Here is a 24308-nt window from a genome sequence, read left to right as displayed (position 1 = left end):
TTTTATAAATAATAATAAATAAATAAAAAGTTCTATGGAGATGTGCAAAAGTTGGAGAAAGTCAGATATGTGTGTGTGTGTGTGTTTTGATGTGTGATGAAATAAGAAAATAAATAAAAGGTCTGTAGCAGCTATGTCGTGAAAAATGCGAACCCAAATCCGGCAAAAACCCAGAAACAGAGAAGGAATAACCAGACCTGCATAGGGCTCCTTTAAGTCCCTGGGGAATATACGAATAGTGAAACCATGTCAGCATTGTTTGGCCTGAAAATGGATCATGACTGCAACCATTATAGACTAAACCTATAAGAAAAGCTTTATCTGAGTTATACATATAAAATATAGTATAAAGTGTCAGACACTGGAACACAGCTATTTCCCTCTGATTTTATGATAGATTCTTCTGTCCTTTGACCTTGACCACCACTGACTATATTATATTTCAAGAGAGAGACTGGTCACTGGTACAATCTCCTACATGCAATCTCCTACATGTCAGGGGATGCTTTTTTTAGGTAACTAAAGGGGAAACGGTAAAAACTGTCTCAAGACCACAGATCTCACTGATCTCAAAAGAACAAGACTGGTGCGCCCTAACTAAAGTTTCAAATGCCATGTCTCTGCTGGCATAGCTCATGAAATGAAAGAATGCACAAAGGCAATCAACAGAGGTCGCTGTTTTAGTGGGAGTGAAGGATTTGAACTCTGCAGTAGCGACGTACGCGAGGAGTGCGTTTGATTGTTGCAGAGCTAAATGGCGGACAGAGCGGGACAGTTGCCATCAGAACAATAACATCTCAGTAGCTCTGCTTCTTGACGTGACTCGGCTTTAGATCCGCACCAAAGTCCCTCGCGCAGAGGGGATTCTGGTGCATGAGATTCTGGGAAACATTTTGACCTACTTTATATGTAATCAAGCGAATACTTGGTTAGCTTGCTAAGTGGTTTAGAGTTCCCTGTAAGGAAGTTGTCTCTTCATGGTGGTAAACTAGCCAGCTAGCTAGCTAAGTATGGGGGACTCTTTAGGTCTCATCGGGAAGCGACTGCTGCTGCTTCTCAATGATGGGGGATCCACGGGCGGAACTGAAATGGACCAGGCCTCTTGGCTGCGAGGAACAGTGCGGGCTGTCAGCGTTATTGGCTTGGCCAGTCCTGGGGTAGAGGTGAGCCCCGGAGAGGGAACAACAACAACAGCAGCATCGGGGCTGACGGTCAGTGTTTACAAGTCTATTCGCAGACAGTTTCTAGCGGATAGCTGTCTTGCTACAGCACCGTTAGAGACTGCCAAGTTTACGACTAACGTACCACGCACTTAATAATTAATCATAATCCTTGAGTCGTGTGGCTGAAGCCCGACGAAATATACCCATGTGTTCGGACATTGAATCTTTTGTGGAAACAACCAATTAGCCGCTTCACAAAACATTAGCTAGCTGACATGGCTAGCACTGAGTAAGGCCTTGTAAGCAAGTTGTATGATAGCTAGCTAGCTTAGCTAGTTAACTGGCCCCAGAGCTTGTCAGAAGATTCGAAATAGCACTACCCATGATTTATCAAATTTGTATGTATATCGGATATACATTGAAGTGCAAAAACGATAACTTTAGTCGGAATGCCTTTATATGGAATGCAATTGTATTTCTATCGCTAAATGCACTACCTATGTCAACCGCCATTGTATAGACCCTCGGATTCGTGTTGCCGAGACAGCTAAATGCCGTGTTCATGCAAATATGGGTCAATGTCTTAAACATTTTAACGTTACAATTTTACCATTGTTACACTATCCAGTTGAATCGTTTAATAGTGATTAACTGAAACTGACACATTTGCATTAAATGAACCCTTCAAATTGCCTCACTCTTGCAGCAAATATGAATCATGCATGATTGTTAAATCTTTTTTTGAAGCATTGGCCAATGCTGTGAAATTATGCGTCACTCGCGTTGTTGATGAGTGAAATTTTGCATGTCATGTGTGCATGCCTTTGTTGTCTCTCTACTAACGCTTCCCTCAATACATAGCGTCTAGTTATTACTAATGAAATGGTGCATAAAAAGTGTATCATACTAGAAAACTTTGGTCTGCAGAAATGTTATCAGACTAACTACTGTAGGTAGCCAAAGTGGTAGTTGTAGTGTGATGATTAATAAATCACCTCAGATGTTGTTTGGCCTTTAGTCACGTCTTCGTTTACATGACATAACGACTTGCATGGATATGTTAGGAATATTTCCCGTCTATCTGATTAATTTGCTGTGATTGTCAGTGAAGTGCTGATGACCATGTTAATACGGCAAATTCTCGGAAATGCGGTTATATTTCAAGTAGACACAAATCTTGCCTCAGCCCCTGCTTCTGTTTTCTGTGTTTCTGTTTTTATTTCATTATTATTTTGTTTTTGGCCATTGTTTCCTGGGAATGTGTGGGAGTAATGATGTTATATCAGTGAATTGTGTGTGTTTGTGTATTGCATGTTTCATTTTGTACCATAATCTGCACTTTTAATCAGACTTTCCTCAAGGCTATTACAGAACAGTTGATACAAATCATCTGGCACCTCAGAATGACTTAGAAGAATGCTCATTGACAATCAACAGGGTCTCCTTGATCCTTAGTTTGTGTGGCAGTGAGCAGCATTAGCTAGTTTCCTGATTAAAACGGTATTTTGATACTGGAGTTATTATGCAGAATACAAATTAATTGTTTCTCCTATCCCCTGCTGGTTTTGCCCTGCCTTCTTAGTAAGGCCTGCAAGTTCAAAATCAGAATTAACGTAACATTACCCTAATAAAAAAGTGCATCTTTAGTCAGAATACAGGCTAATGCTCCTTTTCCAGAGGGGAGCTTGGGTGAGTATATGTGCTCCTCTTGGTACTTTTTCTGCCAATGGATAACTTTGCTCTGAGCACTGGTAGTGAATCAGGCAGTCTGCATTTTTGTGTCCAGTCGGGCAGGATGTAAGTTCATGTTAAAATTCATCCAAGTATTCATGCTTTTTTTGGTGTCCACAATGTGCCCTAAATGATACCCCCCTCACCTGCTACTTCCACGGTGTTAGTTCTTATGCAATCTCTTTCTCTCCTCTACATGAGCAGGTGTTTGTTGAATTTCAAGACTGCACCTGGAGACAGAGGTCATGGGTGAGGGTGTATGGTGACGAGGTCCGTGCTGTCTTGGTGGAGAGCACCATTGTGTGGGCGACGCACACTGATCCCTCTTCTGGAAGTGGTGCCACAATTGCCTGGCCAGCATTGGTAAGTAGACTGTATAGCCAATAGAAGGCTGCGAAGCGAATACAGAAGTGCCGCTCACCCTGTTACAAGTTGATGAACCACTGAAACGATTTTGGAAACATTATTTTAAGGTACAAAAAACTCTTTGGTGTTGCTTTAAGCTATTGTTTCATGGCTTCCTGTGCCTGAACTAGGCTAATAATGGCATGATGTTACTCATCCATTGGACAGTTCTTAGCTATCCCTTTTATATGGTAACCACAAAGATGCAGAGTTTTGCAGCTTAGCCACTTAACCTCAGAACCCCCCTCTCAAGGAAAACAACAGTGTGTTTTTGAAGAGAAATGGTGATAGTGAAATCTGCTTCAGGGTAAAACATGGGAGGATATTAAACAACTTGTTATGACAAACGTCTGCACAACACTACCACTATTGAACATTTATTCATATCCACACAAGACTGCCATTGAAAGGGAGAGCTGGCTGAGAAGCATTAAGTATCTCATCCTAGATGTTCCAAGTTAGGGAAGACCTTAGATGTTCCAAGTTAGGGAAGACCTTAGATGTTCCAAGTTAGGGAAGACCTTAGATGTTCCAAGTTAGGGAAGACCTTAGATGTTCCAAGTTAGGAAGGACTGGATAGTGGCTAGAGATGAGAACTGAATAGAGACACTGAAAAAATCTGACCAGAGGCAAAATGCAGCTTCATTTCCATGATGGTCAATCGGTAGAGGCAAACGATACAAGTATGTACTGCATGGCAGATTTCTCTAGTGAAGCAGGTGATGCACAAGGCATCTTCTAGAGCATTGCTGATGGGCAGTGTTCTTGAGTATTGTTGTTATGGCACGTTCTCATCAATATTAGGAGACCATTGCTCTCTGGAAAACTTCAGTCACTTTTTTCATGAGCATTTGATCAGAACACATGGAAGTACTTATGGGGTTGCCCAGCAACATCGCTCAAAAAGTTGCCAGATGCCACCTTTAGGCCATGAAATACGTGTGAAGTTTCTCAAGTTCGTTTTTGCTTCCCTTTAAAATTACAGCATGATTCTAATTCTAAGAGGACTTTCATTGAAGTCATTTTAACTTGTGTATTGGTGGTGTTTATTCATTGGCAGGCATTCCAACCACTCGTAGACCGTGTAGGGTTGGGGTCTCTGGTTCCGGTGGAGTTCTTTGGGAACAGCAAAGCCTTGGAGTTTCTCCCTGATGGAAATTCACTGCAAATGTTTGAGGTGTGTTGAAGAAAAAGCTGATCTGTCAATTCTCTATGTTTCTGGGTCTTTTATTTTCTTCATGAAAAGACTAATTTTGCGAATATATTTGTGTGTGCGAACATGCATAGATTTTGCCACTTCTGTTTGTGTAATGCAAAGGGATGAGGTCAAATGTTTGATACATGGGGCTAGCTTATGCACACATTTAATAGCAAAGCCACTATCAAATAAGCTATTAATAAGCACTACTTATTTTATTTAATTATCTTACGTACATGTTGGCACTGGAAAGAGGAGTTGCTCTTAACCTAATTGTACATGTGTATAGTGACAATAAAATGCATTCTATTCTATTCCATTCTACTATTAGAGGCTGATATATGCGGACTAGTTGGTCTTCTGTGGATATGAACTGCATTATAAGTACCTCAGGACCTCTTTCTCTTCTCAAAATGTAATGGCTGTTCTGTTCTTTGTTAGATTGAGAAAGATATCAGGCACTCTACTCTGAAAGATCAGCCCTCTGTACAGGCAGCCATATCCAGCTGGCACAGTGACTGTGAGCTTCAGGAGATACTGAGAAAAGGTGAGTGTGCTGCTATGTTGCTAGTGTTAGCTTGCTAGCCTGCTACGTTGATGTTTTTAAAGGATGTATACAAAATGCTTTTGATCACTGCAGTGGTACCTCATGGTGTGTCATTCCAACTTGGCATGAGCATTTTGTTTTGCAATATGAAACTTCAACATTAAAGTAACATTTAACGTTAATGACTAAGGGTGTCACGATTTCGATTTTATATCGAAATCGATCGAAATTACATCTCAATCTCGAACTTCGAACTTTAAAGTAGAATCGACGATGCAGCCACACCCCCAATGTCACGTCCAGCATGTATGCAAAGACACACAAACGCACACGCACGTGCTGAACTGCAGCGTCAACACTCCTCTAATTTTAGGCTGCAGCCAGTTAAAATATACACATCAACCTACCGAAATCAAACCCCCTCTTGCTACTTTGAAATCACCGGTGTGGAAGTATTCGTTCATTCACGTTAATTAAAACTAACTTAGCCTACTCAACTTAGCAAGAAAAAATGATCTAGTTACAGTCCAAAGTTACTTTAAGGCTTAAAATGCACATTGATAAGTAGCTGCTGCATATTCCATGAACACTAACCTTGGGTCTCTTTAGAGTGTGCTGAAACAATCAAATTATCATTCTGTGTTTTCATGTTCACGTCTCACGTCTGTTTTAGCCTAATGTTATTTCTGTTTACATTACAACCTCGCGGTTGGAACGGTTTCAAAATAAAAAGCGTTTTTAAAATAGAAACCACCCGAAACAGAAAAGGAAAAGGAAAGGAAAATGCCAAAATAGTAAATAACATATAAAGAAATGCATTAATAGTAATTTAAAAAAAAAAAAAAAAGATCGAAAATCGAATCGTGACTTTAAAATCGAAAATTACATTGAATTGACGATTTGGAGAATTGTGACACCCCTATTAATGACTTCACAGTTAACTTGACCAAGTGTACTTCTTCTAGTTCTTTCTTGACCCTCAAAGAAATGCCACTGTGTGTGTTGTCCACAGGATCCTACACCATACAAGGGCGCAGGGTTCAGGTATATCAGCCTGAGTTCAATGAAGCCTGGGCAATCGGGCTTGTCTCTCAACACGACCCTCTCTCACACATCATGGAAATCACCATGGACCAGGTTGGTGTGGCATATTCCTAAACAGTAAATCATGGTGGTTATTCAGATTTAATTGCAATAGAATTGCCTTTTAAAAGCATGGGCAGTTTTTTAGAAATGGTAAATTCTTAGAATGCCATTGTGTTTCTGCAATAAGTGGCCTTCATACAACTCAAATGCCTATTCAGCTGACATTGTAGGATGTTATGAACTTGGAGAATGTAAGCAATTTGCAGTGAGAATTGAAGTGTTTGTTGTTGATAGTAGCTCTAACTTTGAATCCCTAACTTATCTGACAGGGTGGAGAAACGCAGGTGGTTGATCCCAGAGTGATGCACGTGATGCTTCTTGAGGAATATGAGGTGTGGATGCAATTTGATTTATTATAGTTTAAATATTGAGCATACATTTTGATAGACTGAGAGATTTGGCATTTACCCTACAAATTATTGAAGAGTGAAATCTACAATAACATTTTAGGTGGACATTGCAACTTGCACCATTTGGTTTGTGTTTCAATGACTTCCTTTAATTTTCAGAATCAGGGTGGGATTCCGGGCTGGTCGGGGAAGGAGAGCGATGGTGGAAAAGGTGAACGCCGAAGGAGGACGGCCTCCGAGGACGAAGAGGACGTCACCCTGAAAAGGTTCAAAAGTGCCAGGGAAGGAAGCGCTGATGGACAGAATGGGAGCGGCAGTGGAAAGGATGAGGGCATGCTTACTCGAGGAGGAGATGCGTTCGGAAGAATTGAGGCAAAGGAAGGGGTGGGTGGAGGAGGCGGGGGCGATGGAGGAGGAGGAGGACTAAACAGCATCAGCAGCACTTCTGAGGCACCTCTGCATCAGAATCAAGATCTTAATGACTCCTCCTCACTACAGGATCATGCTGACATACGCCTTCCCGTGAAAGAGAACGGCCGGGCACCGATGGTCCAGGAGCGCACTGTGTCTTCTGGAAGCTTGACGCCAGCTGCTTCAACCTCTACTCCTACCCCGCCACCCCTCAAGCCAGCACCCTCGCATTTCTCCAATACCTTCCCTCCTTTGGGACAAATGCCCAGTTTGGTGCCTGGCGCCCCTGCCCCCAAGTCTTCTGCCCCTTCTCCAGTTACAGACCGAGATGAGTCATACCCCAAAACTGCTGCGCTGGTCTCTCCTGGTCCAGTCACCATCAACTCTCCATCACAAACAAACGCACCCAGTGTGGCGCTCTCGCAGCCTTTCGGCCAGAAGCCCTCTGGCTGGACAACGCCAGCTTTAGGAGCAGCTGCAACGGAGGTAATGGGCACCATTGTTTTGTTTTGAGTGTGTGTGTGCGTGTGTGTGGCCAGCAATGTCTTTGGTCATTGTTATTGCTTTTTGGCATGCCTAACTGAAAGATGTAGGTCTCTCTTTACCAGTTTCAAGTGCCTGTTTGTAAACATGAGCCATATATGCATGTTTGTATGTATGTATTTATGTATGTAAAACTAGCCTCAGAATTCTTCTTATTTTTCAGAATTCCAAGACACCTGCCCTTACTCCTTCAGGGTTCCGTGCCCCTCAGTCCAAGCAGCAGCCTAGCTCTGTGTTTGGAGAGCTGGGTGCCCAGACTAATGGATCTACCCAAGAGAACCGGCCTTTTGGATTCTCCTTCGCTGGCCAGCAGGAGCAAAAGCAACCGGACTCGGACCCGTCTCAGAACTTATTCTTTCAGTGCATGGCGCAGACCAAGGCTCCGAGCCCCAGTCAGGCCCAGAGTCAGTCGAAGGACACCAATTACTTCACTGCCATCTCGGAGAGCTTGAACAAGGAGCCCCCGAGTTTGTTCAAACCCTCTGCTTCCTCAGACGCCTCCAAAAAACCTGTCTTAAGTTCTCCAGCCCAAGGACTTTTTGGGTCAACTCCGCTCAAAGAGCAACCGAAAGCTTCTGAAGCCCAACCAGCTGGCAACGGTGTGGTACCTACAAAGACTTTTGGCACAGGCACAGACAACATGCCTAAACACACGCCTGCCTTCTCTGGAGGCATTGGGAGCGCTACGCCCTTTGGCACTGGGAGTCTTCAGAATATAGGAGGACTTGGTAACCCGAGTTCCAGTGGACTTGCAAGCAGCAATAGTGGGATCAGGAGCGGTAACGGTAATAACGTAGTTGGCGGATTGGGCTTGCTCACCGGCAGCAAGTCCTCGGACACTGCCCATCAGAACCTTTTCCTGCAGTCGTCCGGCGAGTCCACCAATCCTTTCCTCGCGTGCGGAGGCTTCCCTCACGCCTCCTTCAGTGGGGGGACGACACTCCAACAGCAGCCCCCTGCAGTTTCTGCGTCTACCCCCTCGTCCACCCTCACAGCCCTGCCCCCAGCCACTTCTGGGGTGGTGGCAGCTGGAGAGGAGGGCAAGTCCAACCTTTTCACCATGGCCGAGCCCCCCAAGGGCATCCTACCCTCCCCGTTTGGGGCAGCCAATTCGTCCTCCGCTTCGGTCCCCGCCAACACCTTCACCCAAATGCCTAAATGTACAACGAACGCACAACAGGTGGCTAAACCCGCCAAGGAAGGCGCAGAGGCAGGTTCTGGGATGCTTGGTGGCTCAAGCGAAGGGATGTTCGGCAGCGACAAATCGAAGACCACATCTAGCTTCCCTCCGTTTGGGGCTGCTAGGGCTAACGACGCAACGGCGTTGCCTTTCGAGCAGTCGGCACAGCAGAAGTTCACTCTGGAGGAACGGGGTCAGTCCTCCAAGCGCGACTCGGACTCGAGCACCAACAGCGACCTGTCGGACCTGAGCGAGACGGAGGAGGCTCCTGGCCAGACCCCAAAGCAGGGTCCTCAGGGTCCCACGGATGAGAGTGCTCTGCTAATGCAGAAGAACAAGAGCCAAGTGGCGGTCAAGGGCAGGCCTCGCAACAAGCCTTTCAAAGGTAGGCAACTTGACCAATGAACCTATACACATAGACAGACACTGGCTTATTCTGTGTGTATGCTACATATAGAATCGATCCCATGACCCAAATGCATCATTTTATGTTATTATGTTGTAGTGTTATTTCTATTACACATGTGAAGACACAGATTTATTGTGCACCACTACAAATGTCTTCTGAAGTTTGCACCCACACACACACACACACTCTCTCTCTCTCTCTCTCTCTCTCTCTCTCTCTCTCTCTCTCTCTCTCTCTCTCTCTCTCTCTCTCTCTCTCTCTCTCTCTCTCTCTCTCTCTCTCATGCTTACATTTGGTATTTCTCTTGATTTAGTCAATTTTGTGTAATTACACCGTAGTATATTATATATCTGTGGGAGTGGATTTTACGTCAATGTGAATGAGTTCACGTTTCGTGAGACCTTTGACTGGTACAAAGTTGTGGTGTTGGATTTCAGCAGCTGGAGATTTATCACTGTGTGTTTTCCAGTCATTGCTTGTTACTTACTTACTGAAGTGGAACCTGTTTGTTCCATTTTATAAATGTGTAGGCAATAGCTAGGGCTACAGTTTGCTACCAATCGATTGCACTTACGCTTGTAATGTGATCAGCAATGTCTGTTGTTTGAAAAATAGGCTAAATGCACTTGAATATAACCATCAACCTGGTTTGTTTATTTGACCAGTACACGGTAAAAAGATAATTGTTTTTGTTAAGAGTTTAGTTAAATAACAGCAAAGAAATGTTATCTTGATTCTCACATCGCTTGTAAAATGCCTTATCACAGTTATTGTTTTCATGTCTTGCATGTATGGCTCTCTTAGGCCTTTGAATTGAAGGCTATTCGTACATGGCTGCACCAGAGCCTTGTATTTTTTCACTGTCATTGAAATTATAAAGGACACGCTGCTATTTAGTCTGTGTTGCAGTGTTTTGTCTTAGTCCTCTGTTTTGTACACATCTTGCTGTCAGTATTTCATGCGTTGTCCTGACATTGAGGTACTTGTGTTGTGGATTCCTCCGCAAATCTGTCATTCCAACATTCCAACTCCAGTTAAATCCCTCAGACACCAGCTTGACTTGGATGATGACGATCCGAACGGCCTGCCTTTTCTTTCTTTTTAAAACTAAAACTAGTCTCTCTGCTTTGAGCAGTGGGCCAGTCGGTGCTGAAGGACATGACGAAGCTGCGTCGCCTGAAACAGTCGGGCGAGGCCTTCCTGCAGGACGGCTCCTGCATCAATGTCGCCCCCCACCTGCACAAGTGCCGCGAGTGCCGCCTGGAGCGCTACAGGAAGTCCCGGGAGCAGGAGTCGGACGATGACGATCCGAACGTGGCCTGCCGTTTCTTTCACTTCCGCAGGTGTGTGAAGGCTTAGCTGTGCTCTGCATGTCTCTCTGGGTGTGTTGAGTATGTCTTCAGTGTGTGGTATTGTATAATACTTTACAACATTCAGATACCAGAATAAATCCTCAAAAATATTTAATCATGCACAAAGTAACATTTCATCCATACCATGTATAAAGTCCTAAGACCAGGAAATATTCTCACCTTCGAGTGGCACCATTTGGTATTTCTAGAGAGGAGGCATGAAACAGAAGTGCAATGAAAGGATTCAGAATAGAAAAGTATGGATCCATTGAAAGGCATTCTATACATGTTCTTTACCATAATATAACACCTTTGAAGTAATTTTGATGGTAAACTAATTTGTAATAGGGAGAATGCCATGCCTTCCCAGCCTACAGGTCTTACGGGCGAACCAGCCTTGTAATTTCTCCCCCGACCCGGAGAATCTCAAATTAGTTTACGGCAATTGTGCAGTAGGCTACTATTTTAACCATGCCAATGGACCATCTCTTCTTGGCTTTGTCTAACACAGGCTAGCCTTCACAAAGAAAGGCGTCTTGCGAGTGGAGGGCTTCCTCAGCCCTCAGCACAGTGACAACATGGCCATGGGTCTGTGGCTGCCATCAGCAGCAGTGAAAGAGGGCCTGGACCTGGACACCTCCAAGTACATCCTGGCCAATGTCGGAGACCAGTTCTGCCAGCTGGTCATGTCGGAGAAGGAAGCAATGATGATGGTGGAGCCGCATCGTATGTACCAAATGCTGTAGCTTTAAATATCTCTCTCAGTTGCCCTCTCTATATCTCTATCTCTATCTCTAATCACGCACACTCACACACATATTAACACATTATTTTTAGGATTTTCTGACTGTTTCTAAGCACAGCTATTCAAAACGTGTTTGTCTGCAGAGAAAGTGGCGTGGAAGAGAGCAGTGCGAGGAGTGAGAGAGATGTGTGACGTGTGCGAGACGACCCTCTTCAACATCCACTGGGTATGCCGCAAATGTGGCTTCGGTGTTTGCCTTGACTGTTACCGAATGCGGAAGAATCGCCCACCTGAAGGTTAGTGTTTTTAAAATAATGAAACAGTTGAGTTACTACTGTAAGTAGGTGTGTCGAGGATATGCATACGTACGTCATTTATGTTTACATAATTTGTGTTTATGATGTTAACATTATAATCGTTTTCTTTTACTATTACGACATTAATGCACTATTACTGTACGTGAAATAATGCGTTGCATTAGGGCTGCAACCAACGTTATTTGTTATTTGTCTGTAACAGAAGACGTTGACAGCCCTGAAGATGAGGTGTTTGCGTGGTTAAAGTGTGCAAAGGGGCAGCCCCACGAACCACAGAACCTCATGCCCACACAGATCATCCCAGGCACAGGTGAGGCCACGTCAAACTGCAAAATGAACTGAAGTTATACTGCAAAATGAACTGAAATCAAACTGCAAAATAATGAGTTACACTTCTTTGAATGAATGGTCATTTGAAATAACATGAACATAATGTAAACATGATCTCTCTCCCTCAGCTTTGTACAACATTGGGGACATGGTCCACTCAGCGCGAGGGAAGTGGGGAATTAAAGCGAACTGCCCCTGCACCAATCGGCACACTAAGCCTTTAGTACGTCCCAGTGCCCCAAATGGTCTTTCACAGGTACACCCACTACTTCCTGAGCAGACTTTATTTTCATCTATCTTTCCTTTTTGTTAGGTTTAGATTTTTAATTACTTTACATTTGCTTTAGGCTGACTGGACCCCTCTCTCTTTTTTTTTCTTTTTCTTCTCTCCAGACTGGTTCAACGCCCGCTACAGGTAACGGGACGGCCACCACACCTCGACCAGAGGGTGGAGAATCAACGGCGTCAACGCCAACGCCGGCATCCATCAAAATAGAGCCCGGTACAGAGGGTGGGGGCACGGAAGGCGCAGGGGACCCCAGCAGTAGCAACAGCAACAGCACCGCCCTGACGACCGGGACCAAGGAGACCGCTCCCGGCAACCCCTCGTCCGCACTCCACTGGTTGGCCGACCTCGCCACACAGAAGGCCAAAGAAGAGACGAAAGGTATGTGCCCACTGGGACTTGGAGGGAGGTGTTTCTCTTGATTGACAGTGTTCAAGAGGATGAAGCTGTTAAACAGGGTTCCCTCGGGTCATGGAATTTCTGGAATATCATGGAAATTTGATAGTGAAATCCATTCCAGACATGGAAAATCAGGGAAAACCATTCATTCTATAGTAGGTCGTGGAAATTCAGGTTTTTTGTCAGGGAATCTCAGTGGGAACCCTGGTTAAATGGTGTGATAAATAGAGTTTTAATTGATGCCAGGTAGAAGGTTCATAAATTGTCATTGTCCATTACTTCTCATCTCGTCATGTCTGTCCTCAATTTGTCTCAAAAATGTCCCTGGTGACATTTTCATGATACCTTAACCCGTCCTCTGCTTACAGATTCCAGCTCGCTGCGCTCGATGATGGGGCGTGACTCACGGCCGCCCTTCGGCCTGGACTGCTTCAACACCCTGTCCAAGCCCTCGGGCTCCAACCCCAAGCTCTTCAACAGCCTGCTGCTTGGCTCCAGTCCCACCCAGCCCAAGGCGGAGGGCTCCAGCCTCCGAGACCTGCTCAACTCCGGCCCTGGCAAGCTCTCACAGGGCACGGGCGATGGCGGGGTGCCCTTCCCCTCCGTCTTCTCCACCTCCTCCACGGTAGGTCGAGCTCATGTCAACCTAAGGTGCTACACCCGCATGAGTGTGTTTGTTTCCAAGCTCCAGCGCCACCTTGAGGCCATTTTGGTAATGCGCAAAAGGGGGGAAAATAATCAGGATGACTTGTAAGGGCTTTGAGCAACTTGAGCTGTTGTTCTCTCATGCATATTGTAATATTTTTCCAGCAGTTTTGTGAGTGTATTATTTGCGATCAAGCGCTTTTATATGTGACTAGTGCAGTGCCCGTTCAAACATGCCATTCCTGAAGAAAACCCGTAGCTCAATTACATGCCCACAGGTATGCCTGCTTTAAAAATAGGATGATAGGGAAACATCATTCCAGCTAAGCATTCAATAATGAATACTGAATATTATAATATATTAGCCTATAATTAATGTGGCCTCTAATACATGTGTAATAAATTTAGGCATGGCTGCATGTGACTTTTCTACAGATCAGAATGACATAAGCCTAAAAACTGTTTTGAGTTGAGGCTAAATGTGTATTAAGCTAACTGAATAACTTCCTAATGCTATTCGAAGCGTCAGCACATACTTTTATTTTGAGTGGTCACTACATACCTGTGTTTGATGGCGTGATCAGTGACGTCGCTCAATCTGCAACTTGTTGTCTAACGTTAGCTATGTGGCATTAGCCTATCACTCGTTTCAGTTTGGGACCTTGCAGTCGGAATTGTCGTTTGTTTAGTCAAAGTCTCAAGTCCAAAGTAGCCTGGGCTATTCGAAGCGTCAGTTTATTGCACATACTTTTATTTTGAGTGGTCACTACATAGCCGTGTTTGTTGGCGTGTTGTTGCAAAATCTGCGTAATCATTTTATGCAAGCAAACTGCATACAGGGAGTCTTTATTGTTGAGGTCAGACATGATAATCCTCTTGCATCTTAACCCACAAGCGGTTCCCGAGTAATCCGTTTTTTAAATTGCGACTGACTATCATCAAAGTGAGACCTGGTGAGACCTAGCTAGCAACTGTCAGTACACGATCCATGGGGTGGAGCTCCCCTGAAACTGGTCCTCTTGGAAACAGTGCAGTGCAGTGATAAACGTCATACGTAAATAAGCATATTTTGAAATATGCATTCAAAAATCTTCAAAATCGAGAGTGCACACCTTTGTGCCATGCGTGAGCCACATACGAAATCTTAGGTCAGTCTGAAAAACGGTCAGCGAGATATGCGTGCCACAGACACACACATACAGACACACACATACAGACACACAGACGCTTCTTGCTTTATAGATAGATAGATATGTCTTTTTCATGGGCCACTGATATCTTGCCAGCTACAGTGAATTGCCTATTTCCTCCCTTATTTCCCTACCCATTGTCTTGCGTGATGAATTGTTGTACTCAACATTTCCTGTGCTCTCTTTTAACTGACAGAGTGATAAAAATAAGGGTGGCCTTCCCAACATTCTGGACCACATCATCGCCTCGGTGGTGGAGACCAAGAAGACCGAGGGCCGGCGGGTGGCCGGAGGGCCGTCCGAGGCCAGTGAGACTCCCGTGGTGCCGCGGAGGGAGGGGGTGATGGGCCTGAGCGTGCTGGACCCCCACACCTCCCACACGTGGCTGTGTGATGGACGCCTGCTCTGCCTGCAGGACCCCAGCAACGGCAACAACTGGAAGATCTTCCGCGAGTGCTGGAAACAAGGCCAGGTGAGGCCAGAGGTTGTCTGTCTGTCTGTTTGTCTGTCTCTGTCTGTCTGTCTGTCTGTAAAGTGACGAGACTGATTGACTTGAAGCATGTATTTCTCTCATGAGATAGTGACTGTTGATGTTGACAGTTTGCCCTGATAATGATTGTTTTGTTTTGACATCCTAACTCCCTGTAAGCACTCTTCTGGGTGGCAGTCTTGCATATTTTTCACTACTCACTAGGAACAGCCGCTGCCAATTTGTTTGAAGTCAAACTTTTTCCCAGCAGAATGTTTTGCTGATATTTCGCCTTGTCCTGGCATATTTGTGGTGGGGTAAACTATCAGAATGTGTGTCAAATACACAGAAACCGAATAGGCAGCTGCTTGCAGCAACTATGGTGTCATGGTGACCTTTTAAACAGCCTTGAAAGGTTAGATAGTCTCAGCTCGCGACTCTGCTAGTTTGCAGGACTACGTTTATCGTTTCGAGAGGATGACTCATCCTTATCTATGTTTTCTGTTAGCCCCTCGGGAAATGATGAGAGACTATCACTTTCTGATGGGATTACCACCTGTGTTTTGACTCTCTCTGTGCTCTCTCTCTCTCTCTCTCTCTCTCTCTCTCTCTCTCTCTCTCTCTCTCTCTCTCGCTCTCTCTCTCGCTCTCCCCTCTCCCTCGCTCTCCCCTCTTCTTCCCCTCCCTTACCCTGTGCAGCCGGTGCTGGTGTCCGGGATCCACAAGAGGCTGAAGGGTGGCCTGTGGCGCCCAGAGGCGTTCAGCGAGGAGTTTGGCGACCAGGATGTCGACCTGGTCAACTGCCGGAACTGCGCCATCATCTCCGATGTCAAGGTCCGGGAATTCTGGGATGGCTTCCAAGTGATCTCCAGTGAGTGACACAAGCTGGGTGGTTGGCAAGCTTTCAGCCCGGTTGAGTTTGTTTTGGCGTCCTCGCGACGTTTCACTCGAAAGATTTAACAGATTAACCAGTGTGGTGCCTCAATTGTGTCTGGTCTTTATCTCTCTCTCTCTCTCTCTCTCTCTCTCTCCTTTTTCTTTCTCTCTCCAGAGCGATTGAAAGGGGTAGACGGGCAGCCCATGGTGCTGAAATTGAAAGATTGGCCCCCGGGGGAGGACTTCAGGGACATGATGCCCACAAGGTGAGTAAAGCAATGTGTGAGTCGGTCTAAAGGTTCACATCGGTTCTCTTGCAGGACCAGACAGCCTGTAAGTTCATTCATGGGTGTCTCTCTTCCCGTGACCTATCATGACCGCTTCACCTTTTGAGGCCTCTGACTGGTAGACATGGTCATTTTACTGCCCCCTAGAGCTCCATATCATCATGTGTCCAAACAGAATCCATCTCAAAATCCATATCCTCTAGTGTGACTCTAATGGGGGAAAAATGATCTTATGATCTTGAATTTAATTTCTGTTAATGAGTTAATATCTGATATTTGTGATAGGCCAACTAATATTACATTCTCGTCTGGCTTTAGTAATAATTGGAAAGATGTGCATCGAAATACTATATGTTCTGAGGATAAACCATGGTTTGAAATAATGCTGCCTAATTGACGTGGTCTATTTATGTGTTTTTGTAGCCTATGTTTTTAGAATAAGTTACTATACTTTCTTGTGCGCACTCCTCATGCCCCTACTAAAAGCTCCATACTGTACATATTTGGAACTTGCAATCGTTTGCACGTTAGCCGATAGCAAAATGGTATAGCTATCTTCTATAGGAAACAGAGGGTAGGCATATAGGCTACTAATAGCAACAGCAAGCAGCCTACAATTATAAAACTGGTCTAGGTTGAACTTGAACTGTTGTCAGTTTGGTAGGCCTATTTAAATAAATATTGTCACATTGAGATAGCATAGTTTGCATAATGAAGTGAGCCCTCTCTGAACAAATATCAATTCAGCAAATTACTTTAATGACATGTGATGCAATAGACCTACATTACAATATGATACAATGACATAGCCTATGTAGGCTACATACTGTTTCGGACACCCCACCCAACCTGTTATTAACGATAAGCTATTTGGAGCCAATATCGCGCAGGTATCCCTGCATATGATTTTACATTGGGACCGCAGAATGTCCGACTGCTAACATAATGCCCCTTTTAGTTCAGATGCAAAATGTTCTCATATAGCATTGACTGGAAACCTTGAATGAATGAATGTGATGTTATCTCAATGTATTTTTATATTTGGTACATTTGCTGGCATATGTCCTTGGATCCCAACTATTGTTTACTGTTACTTCTGGTCCATGTGGTGATATGGTTTCACTGTGTGTAAGGGCAAAGGGGAATTGACTTGGCAGCTGTCTGATCTCTTTTTGTTTGCGTCTCTCTGTCTCTGTCCAGGTTTGATGACCTGATGGACAACCTTCCCCTCCCAGAGTACACAAAGAGAGACGGGAGACTCAATCTGGCTTCACGGCTTCCCAATTTCTTTGTGCGGCCTGATTTGGGGCCCAAGATGTACAATGCCTATGGTGAGTCATTACAATTAGAAACCACAAATGGCAGATATTTTGGGTCAGATTTACTTTGTAAACCATTGGATATATAAACCCTCTAATTGCAGTCTTTCAGTGTACAGATATGTTTTTGTTCATTATTACAAAGTTATTAGTTTTCATTACACCTCTATACTTAATTGCCATGTTTGGCTTCTCTTGGTTTTTTCTCTTTCTCTCAACCTTTTAACCGTCTTTTCCACAGGTCTGATCTCGTCGGAGGACAGAAAGGTGGGCACCACCAATCTGCATCTCGATGTGTCTGATGCAGTAAACGTGATGGTGTACGTGGGCATCCCTGAAGATGAGGGGAATCATGAGAAAGGTGAGCTTTCAGATAGGGTTTAGATGAGGTCTTTTGTTGTGGGGATGTGCACAATTGTGCACTGCCTTAAAGTATCCCATATGTGTTCAATGTCCTCCCTGCCAGTCACATGTATAGCATACTATCTGTGATTGCAGACATTCATGTGTCACTCTACATGTACATATTTACCAAACATGGCCTTTGTTTTTTTTTTTAAAAAGTTTATCTTGTTAGACAAAATAACATATAATATAACTTTTTTCATCAGGTTAGCCAAGTGCTGAGATGTGAAATTATTGTGTGTGTGGTAATTGGCTATTTAGGTAGATAATATTCTAAAGATGTGAAGTGTTGCCAGTAATAGCTTTCAAAAACAAGATATTTCAAAATGAATGAGTTTTCATGTGTGTTAGTATTCAAGCATGATTTTCAGAATCTGAAGAATCACTGTGACCAAAGAAAACAAATTTATTGGAGACATTTTTATGGATGACATTATGATGGATTTTTTTAGGTCCTGAACTACAAAAACTGTATAATTTTCTCATATCTCATTTTAATTCATTTTGACTTCCAGTTTTCAGTTGTCTCTTCTTTGTTTTGCGCTGTAATTGTTTAACTCGTTCAAATGGCGACCGTCATGATTTTATGCTTCGTCACATTCCTTCCCACATGTAGCTTGCTTTTAACAACCACCAATTGTTTCCTTCCCAGAGCCACCTTTTATAATTCTATTTTAATTCCATCCCCTATCTTTTACTCGCGCTGCTCCAAAACAAATTGTCTGAATGAGAGTCCATGGGTGATGCAGTATATATGCAGCGTCATCAGTGTCCGCTACTCCCCCGAGTTGCCATTCCTGTGGTCCGGTGCTGTGCTGTGCGCTGCTCTAACAATAGGCTTAATTCCCCTCACATGACCCTGCGCTGCCCACAGGCCCCTCGCCCGCCGCTCTGCGTCCACTGCCATTGATGCCCTCCCACCCCTTTTGTCTGTCTTGAGACCCTTCCATTGTGTCTGACCGCTATCTGAATGTGCTTCCTGTAATCGAGTACAGTCTGTGGAAAAAAAGAACAAAGGTTTTTTCCTCGTAGTTCCCAAATTCCTTGCTGCTGTAATGTTTACACCATTCTGTAGCACCTCGGTTAGTTGCCAGTTTAAGTAAGGCATATGTAGTGACAGCTGTTTTAGCAGAGAACAACAATAACACAGTATGCAAAGACAGGCAGACCATGCTTAAGCAGACTTTCCCCATGTTTGGAAAGTCTGATGACATTATAAAAATAGTCATGTTTATCAGACCATTGGGGGTAAAATTATTTCCTGTGTATATTAGTCTTTCTGGGGAATCATAAGCAAATCACTTGCTGCTACTAGATACCAAAAGCAAATCTGTGCCCCTCCTCAGTTCCTTGCTACCATTGCAATCACTTCCCCCCTACCCTCTTCCTGAGATGGGCTGTCCTCGGTTGACTTTTTTTTTTTTTTTTTTTTTTTCATGGTCTGTGTATTTGGGGGTTCGTACTGCTTTTGATTGTGCCAACATTTCTCATTCACAGAAGCAGACCTGGCTGGACGCAAAGGTCTGTGCATTTTTTATTTCAACCGTCTCATACCACTAGCATGCCCATAGACCCAACTTAACTTACATTCCTTGGTTTCTCTCTCCCCCCCCTCTCTCCTCACTTTGTCTTTCCTTCCTGGTTTTGTCTTTATCAACCTCTCATTGTCTCTGTGAACCTCATCACATTCTTTTTTTTTTTAAATATTACGTTTTTGCAGTGAGCATCAACATTAGATCACCCTTTGAAGTTCCACTCGGGGCATTTTTCGACCAACAGAGACCGCTTTCTTGAACCGATTTGGTTCAGAATTGTTTTCCTCTTTGTACTAGTTTTGTTTATTCATGGCAACAGTTGATCCAGAGGGGAAAACTCTAGTGTAGACTTAGCCTTCTCCTCTCTGAACGATAGAATGACACGCCCACTCCGGTTCGCAGGAAAAACCTACTATTTTTATTTTTGTTTTTTTAGGAACCAAAGTGTCACGTTCTGAACCGGTTTTTGTTTGGTCGAAATGCTCCGATCGGTTAAAGTGTTGGTTCGCTAACAGGAACGGAACCGTTTTTTTGTCTGTGGAAAAGGGCAATAAGAGGGCTGCGAATGATCAAATGGTGGCAGTCATGCTGAGTGAAATGTTTTGTGATTTTACAATGTCCTCCACTCAGTAGTGCTTGCACCATCCGGTGGTCATCCACTTGGCATACAGTATGTAACTAACTAATGTTTCACTATTATGTTGTCTTGCTCTGGCATTATGGTGATCTATTTCATTAGATGAAAGACCTGTCTCTGTTTGATCCCCTTTGTAATGTAGACCCATCGGTGTCTTTCACTAAAAGACACTGAGACACTGACACTGGGTGCTGCTCCTTTTTTTCTAAGGGATAAGGGGAGGTAAAGAACTAGTGCTTGCTTCACACGTAATATCATCCACTGATAAATATATTACTTTACTATAAATAAACCACACACACATCCTTTCTTTCTGTCTCCGTCTCTCTTCTCTCTTTCTCACTCTCACTCACTTACGCATGCACGCACACACACACACACACACACACACACACACACACACACACACACACACACACACACACACACTAATGAATAATCAAGAAAACAGCCCAGCATAATTCCTCCCGATCTGCACCGTCATCAAGGGCAGAACAGTATTTGGGCCCTCTGTTAAAAGTGCAGCCTGTGGAGAGGAGAGGCAAGGAGGCGAGCTCCCTGGAGCGAGGGGAGAGATTAGGCCAAATCAGATGCAGGACAGAGGGCCTACTGGCTTACAGTAATCTTTTGAGCCAGGGTGCATGCAGGCATTTGACTAAGCGACTACACGCGTGTTGAGATTATTATGACAAAGAGATTTTTTCATTGAGAGTCATCAAGTAGGTGCATGTCAGCCACTGTCGTGTCCATCTTTAATGAAGGCATCTGAGTACATGATAAACACACACACACACACACACACACACTAACACATGCACATACACGGTAAAAGCTGAGTCTTGGGTGCCTGTCTGGGAAGGGGAGGGCTTTTGACCTTGATTGACCTTCAGCTCTGAGGCTTCCTTCCTCCTCCCCCTTTCTCAGCATTACATCATGTGATCTGTGATGTGATATGACTCAGCTTTTTCCCTTTCAGATGTACTGTTGATGAGCTTAATATAAATTGATCATCCATTTTTCTTTTCTTTTGTTTTTCTTTTGATATTTCTTGATTGTTTTGTTGGGTGTTCAAGCATGTGTGGTACCGTAAAGGAGTGCTGTTACAAATTCTGGGTACATGTGGCATGTGTGTTTGCCCCAGCCAACTGTGCATTGTCATTGTATCCTGTTGTGTAAAGTTAAATAGGCTTGGTTGCTGATTGATGATTGACTGTGGGGAAATAACCTACCTACAGCAAAAAGGAACTTAACACCTCTCCTGTGTATATCGGGGATATGTTGGGATCTTCCTGGTTTTGTTTTCTTGTGAAAATAATACTTTAATAAATCTATTCCATATCTGATCTGGGACAATTATAATGTTCCTCCATTATGTTGGTTTTGTTAATAAACAAAATGCACAGGACAGAAAAAGTTGTTAGATTTAGTGCTCTGAAAAACATTACATTATTATTGAAGATGCTATGTAAAATGTCTTTAAATACTTTATTAGATGTAGCTTTCTGAAAGCAAGAGATTTGGGAGATTATGGCTAAATCCGTAGAATCAGCTGCTCTCTCGGAACTTGATTAGACAGTTTGGTGTCTTTTCCCAACAGTTTTTTTGGTTTTCCGCATCCGGCTTTACGTAAGGAGGCAGCGACTCCCGTTTGGGGGCCGTGTGGGATGTAATGTGAACAAGTCCCTTGTGTTGTCACCGTTCCCATCATAGGTCACTAATCAGAAAGAAGCAGTCGTGGGAAGTCACACCACTGAATGTTCTAGTTAGTCAACTCTGACTCAGCATGGATTTGTGTTGTGCAGGTGGCTTGACTGTGACCTCTTTTGTTACCACAGAGGTAATGACCACAATTGAGGAGGGTGATGTGGACGAGATGACCAAGAGGCGAGTGTACGAGGCCAAGGAGAAGCCTGGCGCCCTCTGGCACATCTACGCCGCTAAGGATGCGGAGAAGATTCGCGAGCTCCTACGAAAGGTAACGGAGTCAAAGTTCAAAGGACAAATAGTTTACATCCATCGTTTGTCCTTTTGTTCACAATTCAGGGATGCAGCAACTTAGACTTTCTTGTCTAATACTAAATTGATGATAATTGGCAAGGATAAATGCTCTGGAAATATTATAATTAACCTAGTCAAAAGTTTTCTATATGATGATCTCCTCAATGGTAGCAGTGGGTCCAATGTTTTAGTCTGTCGATAAATATATGCCTTCTCTTCGCATCACGTCACACTTTTCTATTTGCTCAGAGGTCAAATGTCTGGGTGTGATATACAGTAAATGTCTTTACTCAGGTGGGAGAGGAGCAAGGCCAGGAGAATCCTCCAGACCATGACCCTATCCACGACCAGAGCTGGTACCTGGATCAGAACCTACGCCGCAGGCTCTATGAAGAGTATGGGGTCCAAGGCTGGGCCATTGTTCAATTCTTAGGAGACGCTGTCTTCATCCCAGCTGGGGCGCCACATCAGGTGTTTACTTCTGTTTTTTTTTTTTTCAGGTGTAAATAATATCAATAATATACTACTAACATTAATCAACAGTCTCTAAAAATGGTAATGGATATAAATTACTATTGGCACAGCTGTTATCAAGTGATAATGATATTTGTACGTAATGAACTTTAAATAATGTGTGCCTTGTGATTTGTTTCATTAGGTGCACAATCTGTACAGTTGTATAAAGGTGGCGGAGGACTTTGTGTCGCCGGAGCATGTGAAACACTGCTTCAGGCTAACGCAGGAGTTCCGCCACTTGTCCACCACACACACCAACCACGAGGACAAGCTACAGGTACATTTGGTTTGAGCACTCAGGCTGGAAAAGATGGATGAGAAGTTTTAGAACTTTTAGAATTTATTTATTCTCCCATTCTCTTCTCATTTTAATGCATATTGTCTATGGTTGCCACAAACAAGTAGTGCGCTGTTTACTATGGTGATCTCCAGAAACTGGTGCTAACTAGTGCTAAACATCTGACCACATGAGACTGTCATTCTGTAAATGAACGGGACAGTGGGGCTCAGAGTGTAATAGCGCGTCTTTTCTCTTTGTGTTCCTCAGGTGAAGAACATCATCTACCATGCTGTGAAGGATGCTGTGGGAACACTGAAAGCCCATGAACCCAAGCTGGCGCGGTCATAGTGCCCCGGTGGGACCTGACCACTGCACTCTTTCTAAGCTCCACGTACACCACATGCAAACGAGGCACAAGGACTTTAGGAAGGGAGGGTGTGGCTGAAATGAGGGGGTTCGGCGAGTTTCTGAAAGTGCTTTGGAATGCTCTCCCGGAGAAAAGTGAAGCCCTTTTGGAACCTTTTTGAGCTCCATGCTCGGATGAAGGACTGTCTTCATCAGTGTTACATAGAAAATTCTTCTGTTCATATTTAAGTTTTTTGATTTTTTTTATTTTATTATTATTTGTTTTTGAAAATGTATTGTGAAGGGGGAAATAGATCTGCTCTGATGTGCCTCCGTGGACATCTGTTTGTCTGTAGCCTTTTACATAATGTGAGCACTGGGCTAGTCCATTTTTGTTTTTGTACGCGCTTATTGATCAAGCTGTTTGTTTTCTTAACTAGAGGAGACCTTCGCCTTTAGCATCAGCAGGATGTTATAGAGAGGGAGACCACACCCCTCCAAACCTTTTTGTTTTCCAGAGTCGTTCAACTTAAGCATTGAAGGGAAATAGACCAAAGTTTTGTATTTTTAGTTTTTCAGTTTCAACTCAAACCGAGAACCACAAGTTCTTAAGTCCTTTTTATACACATAGTACAAATCAAAGGTGATTTCTATGACTCAATGTGAGTATGTCTGAGACTGGCTTTGAGAAATGTGTCCATACATGTTATCACTCCTTTAGGGTTATGAAATGAGTGGATTGCTGGCAAAATTTAAAACAAGTTCAAGAATTAAAAATAATTCCAGATGATGGAGAACTACTACTGGTCATTAATATGTATCAATATATATATTGATCTTAGCAGTGTGTATCATTTTTTTCAAAATAAAGTTTACGAAGAAACTGGCCCGTGTACTGGTAGACACTAATCTCAATGGCATTTTTTATTTTGTTTCGTTCATTTTTCTGCATTTGACTGTAATAAACTGAGGGTTGAATTGTAAACCTATGTTCAATCCTTTGTTCTCCCCTTGTCCTCTTTGACAAGGCCACATTCATCTTCTGATTCAGATAGGTAATGGAATGGAATATTAATCATTCAGTCATATAGTAAAGAAATATACATTTTTGGTCTCAGGAATGTAACATCTGTTACCCCACAAGGTAACATCTGATATTTACAGTTAACTCTGTTCCTGCAGATATATGCCATCCCATTAAAGGGCACGTAATCAAACATTGGGCTCTATTCCATTGGTGAACAGATTCAGAAGATTGATGTCTATTGAGGGGAAACCTCAAAATAGCATTGCC

The 24308-nt window shown here is 43.6% G+C and overlaps 1 protein-coding gene across 3 annotated transcripts; it reads left to right on the top strand.

The window, feature by feature from the left end:
• The first annotated feature begins 690 nt into the window (after window positions 1–690).
• Window positions 691–23900, top strand: kdm3b (lysine (K)-specific demethylase 3B). Of its 3 annotated transcripts, none has more exons than XM_042074160.1 (25): window positions 693–1163; window positions 3099–3257; window positions 4360–4476; window positions 4939–5044; window positions 6057–6181; window positions 6460–6522; window positions 6700–7437; window positions 7658–9059; window positions 10219–10426; window positions 10947–11161; window positions 11324–11476; window positions 11700–11807; window positions 11956–12083; window positions 12221–12494; window positions 12881–13137; window positions 14544–14819; window positions 15516–15687; window positions 15868–15958; window positions 17180–17310; window positions 17540–17659; window positions 19201–19224; window positions 21711–21850; window positions 22168–22344; window positions 22532–22666; window positions 22937–23900. In XM_042074160.1, exons 1-25 carry the CDS (start codon window positions 1011–1013, stop codon window positions 23015–23017), a joined length of 5553 nt encoding a protein of 1850 aa, XP_041930094.1. In that variant the 5' UTR covers window positions 693–1010; the 3' UTR covers window positions 23018–23900. The 3 variants fall into 3 exon arrangements, with proteins under 3 accessions (XP_041930092.1, XP_041930094.1, XP_041930091.1); XM_042074157.1 differs by having other exon boundaries at window positions 693–1211; XM_042074158.1 differs by lacking the exon at window positions 19201–19224 and having other exon boundaries at window positions 691–1211.
• Window positions 23901–24308: the final 408 nt, after the last annotated feature.

Source organism: Alosa sapidissima, chromosome 20, assembly GCF_018492685.1.
Source record: "Alosa sapidissima isolate fAloSap1 chromosome 20, fAloSap1.pri, whole genome shotgun sequence".
Taxonomy (NCBI): Eukaryota; Metazoa; Chordata; class Actinopteri; order Clupeiformes; family Clupeidae; genus Alosa; species Alosa sapidissima.
Note: the sequence above shows the minus strand (reverse complement) of the source record. Positions and strands in the feature narration are given on the sequence as shown.

Bases quoted from the DNA above. Each gene is read 5' to 3' on its own strand.
- kdm3b (XM_042074157.1), top strand. From the start codon at position 1,011: ATGGGGGACTCTTTAGGTCTCATCGGGAAGCGACTGCTGCTGCTTCTC. The intron at 11,162-11,323 runs GTATGTACCAAA...GTTTGTCTGCAG, and splicing joins GATGATGGTGGAGCCGCATC to AGAAAGTGGCGTGGAAGAGA. The intron at 13,138-14,543 runs GTAGGTCGAGCT...TTTAACTGACAG, and splicing joins TCTTCTCCACCTCCTCCACG to AGTGATAAAAATAAGGGTGG.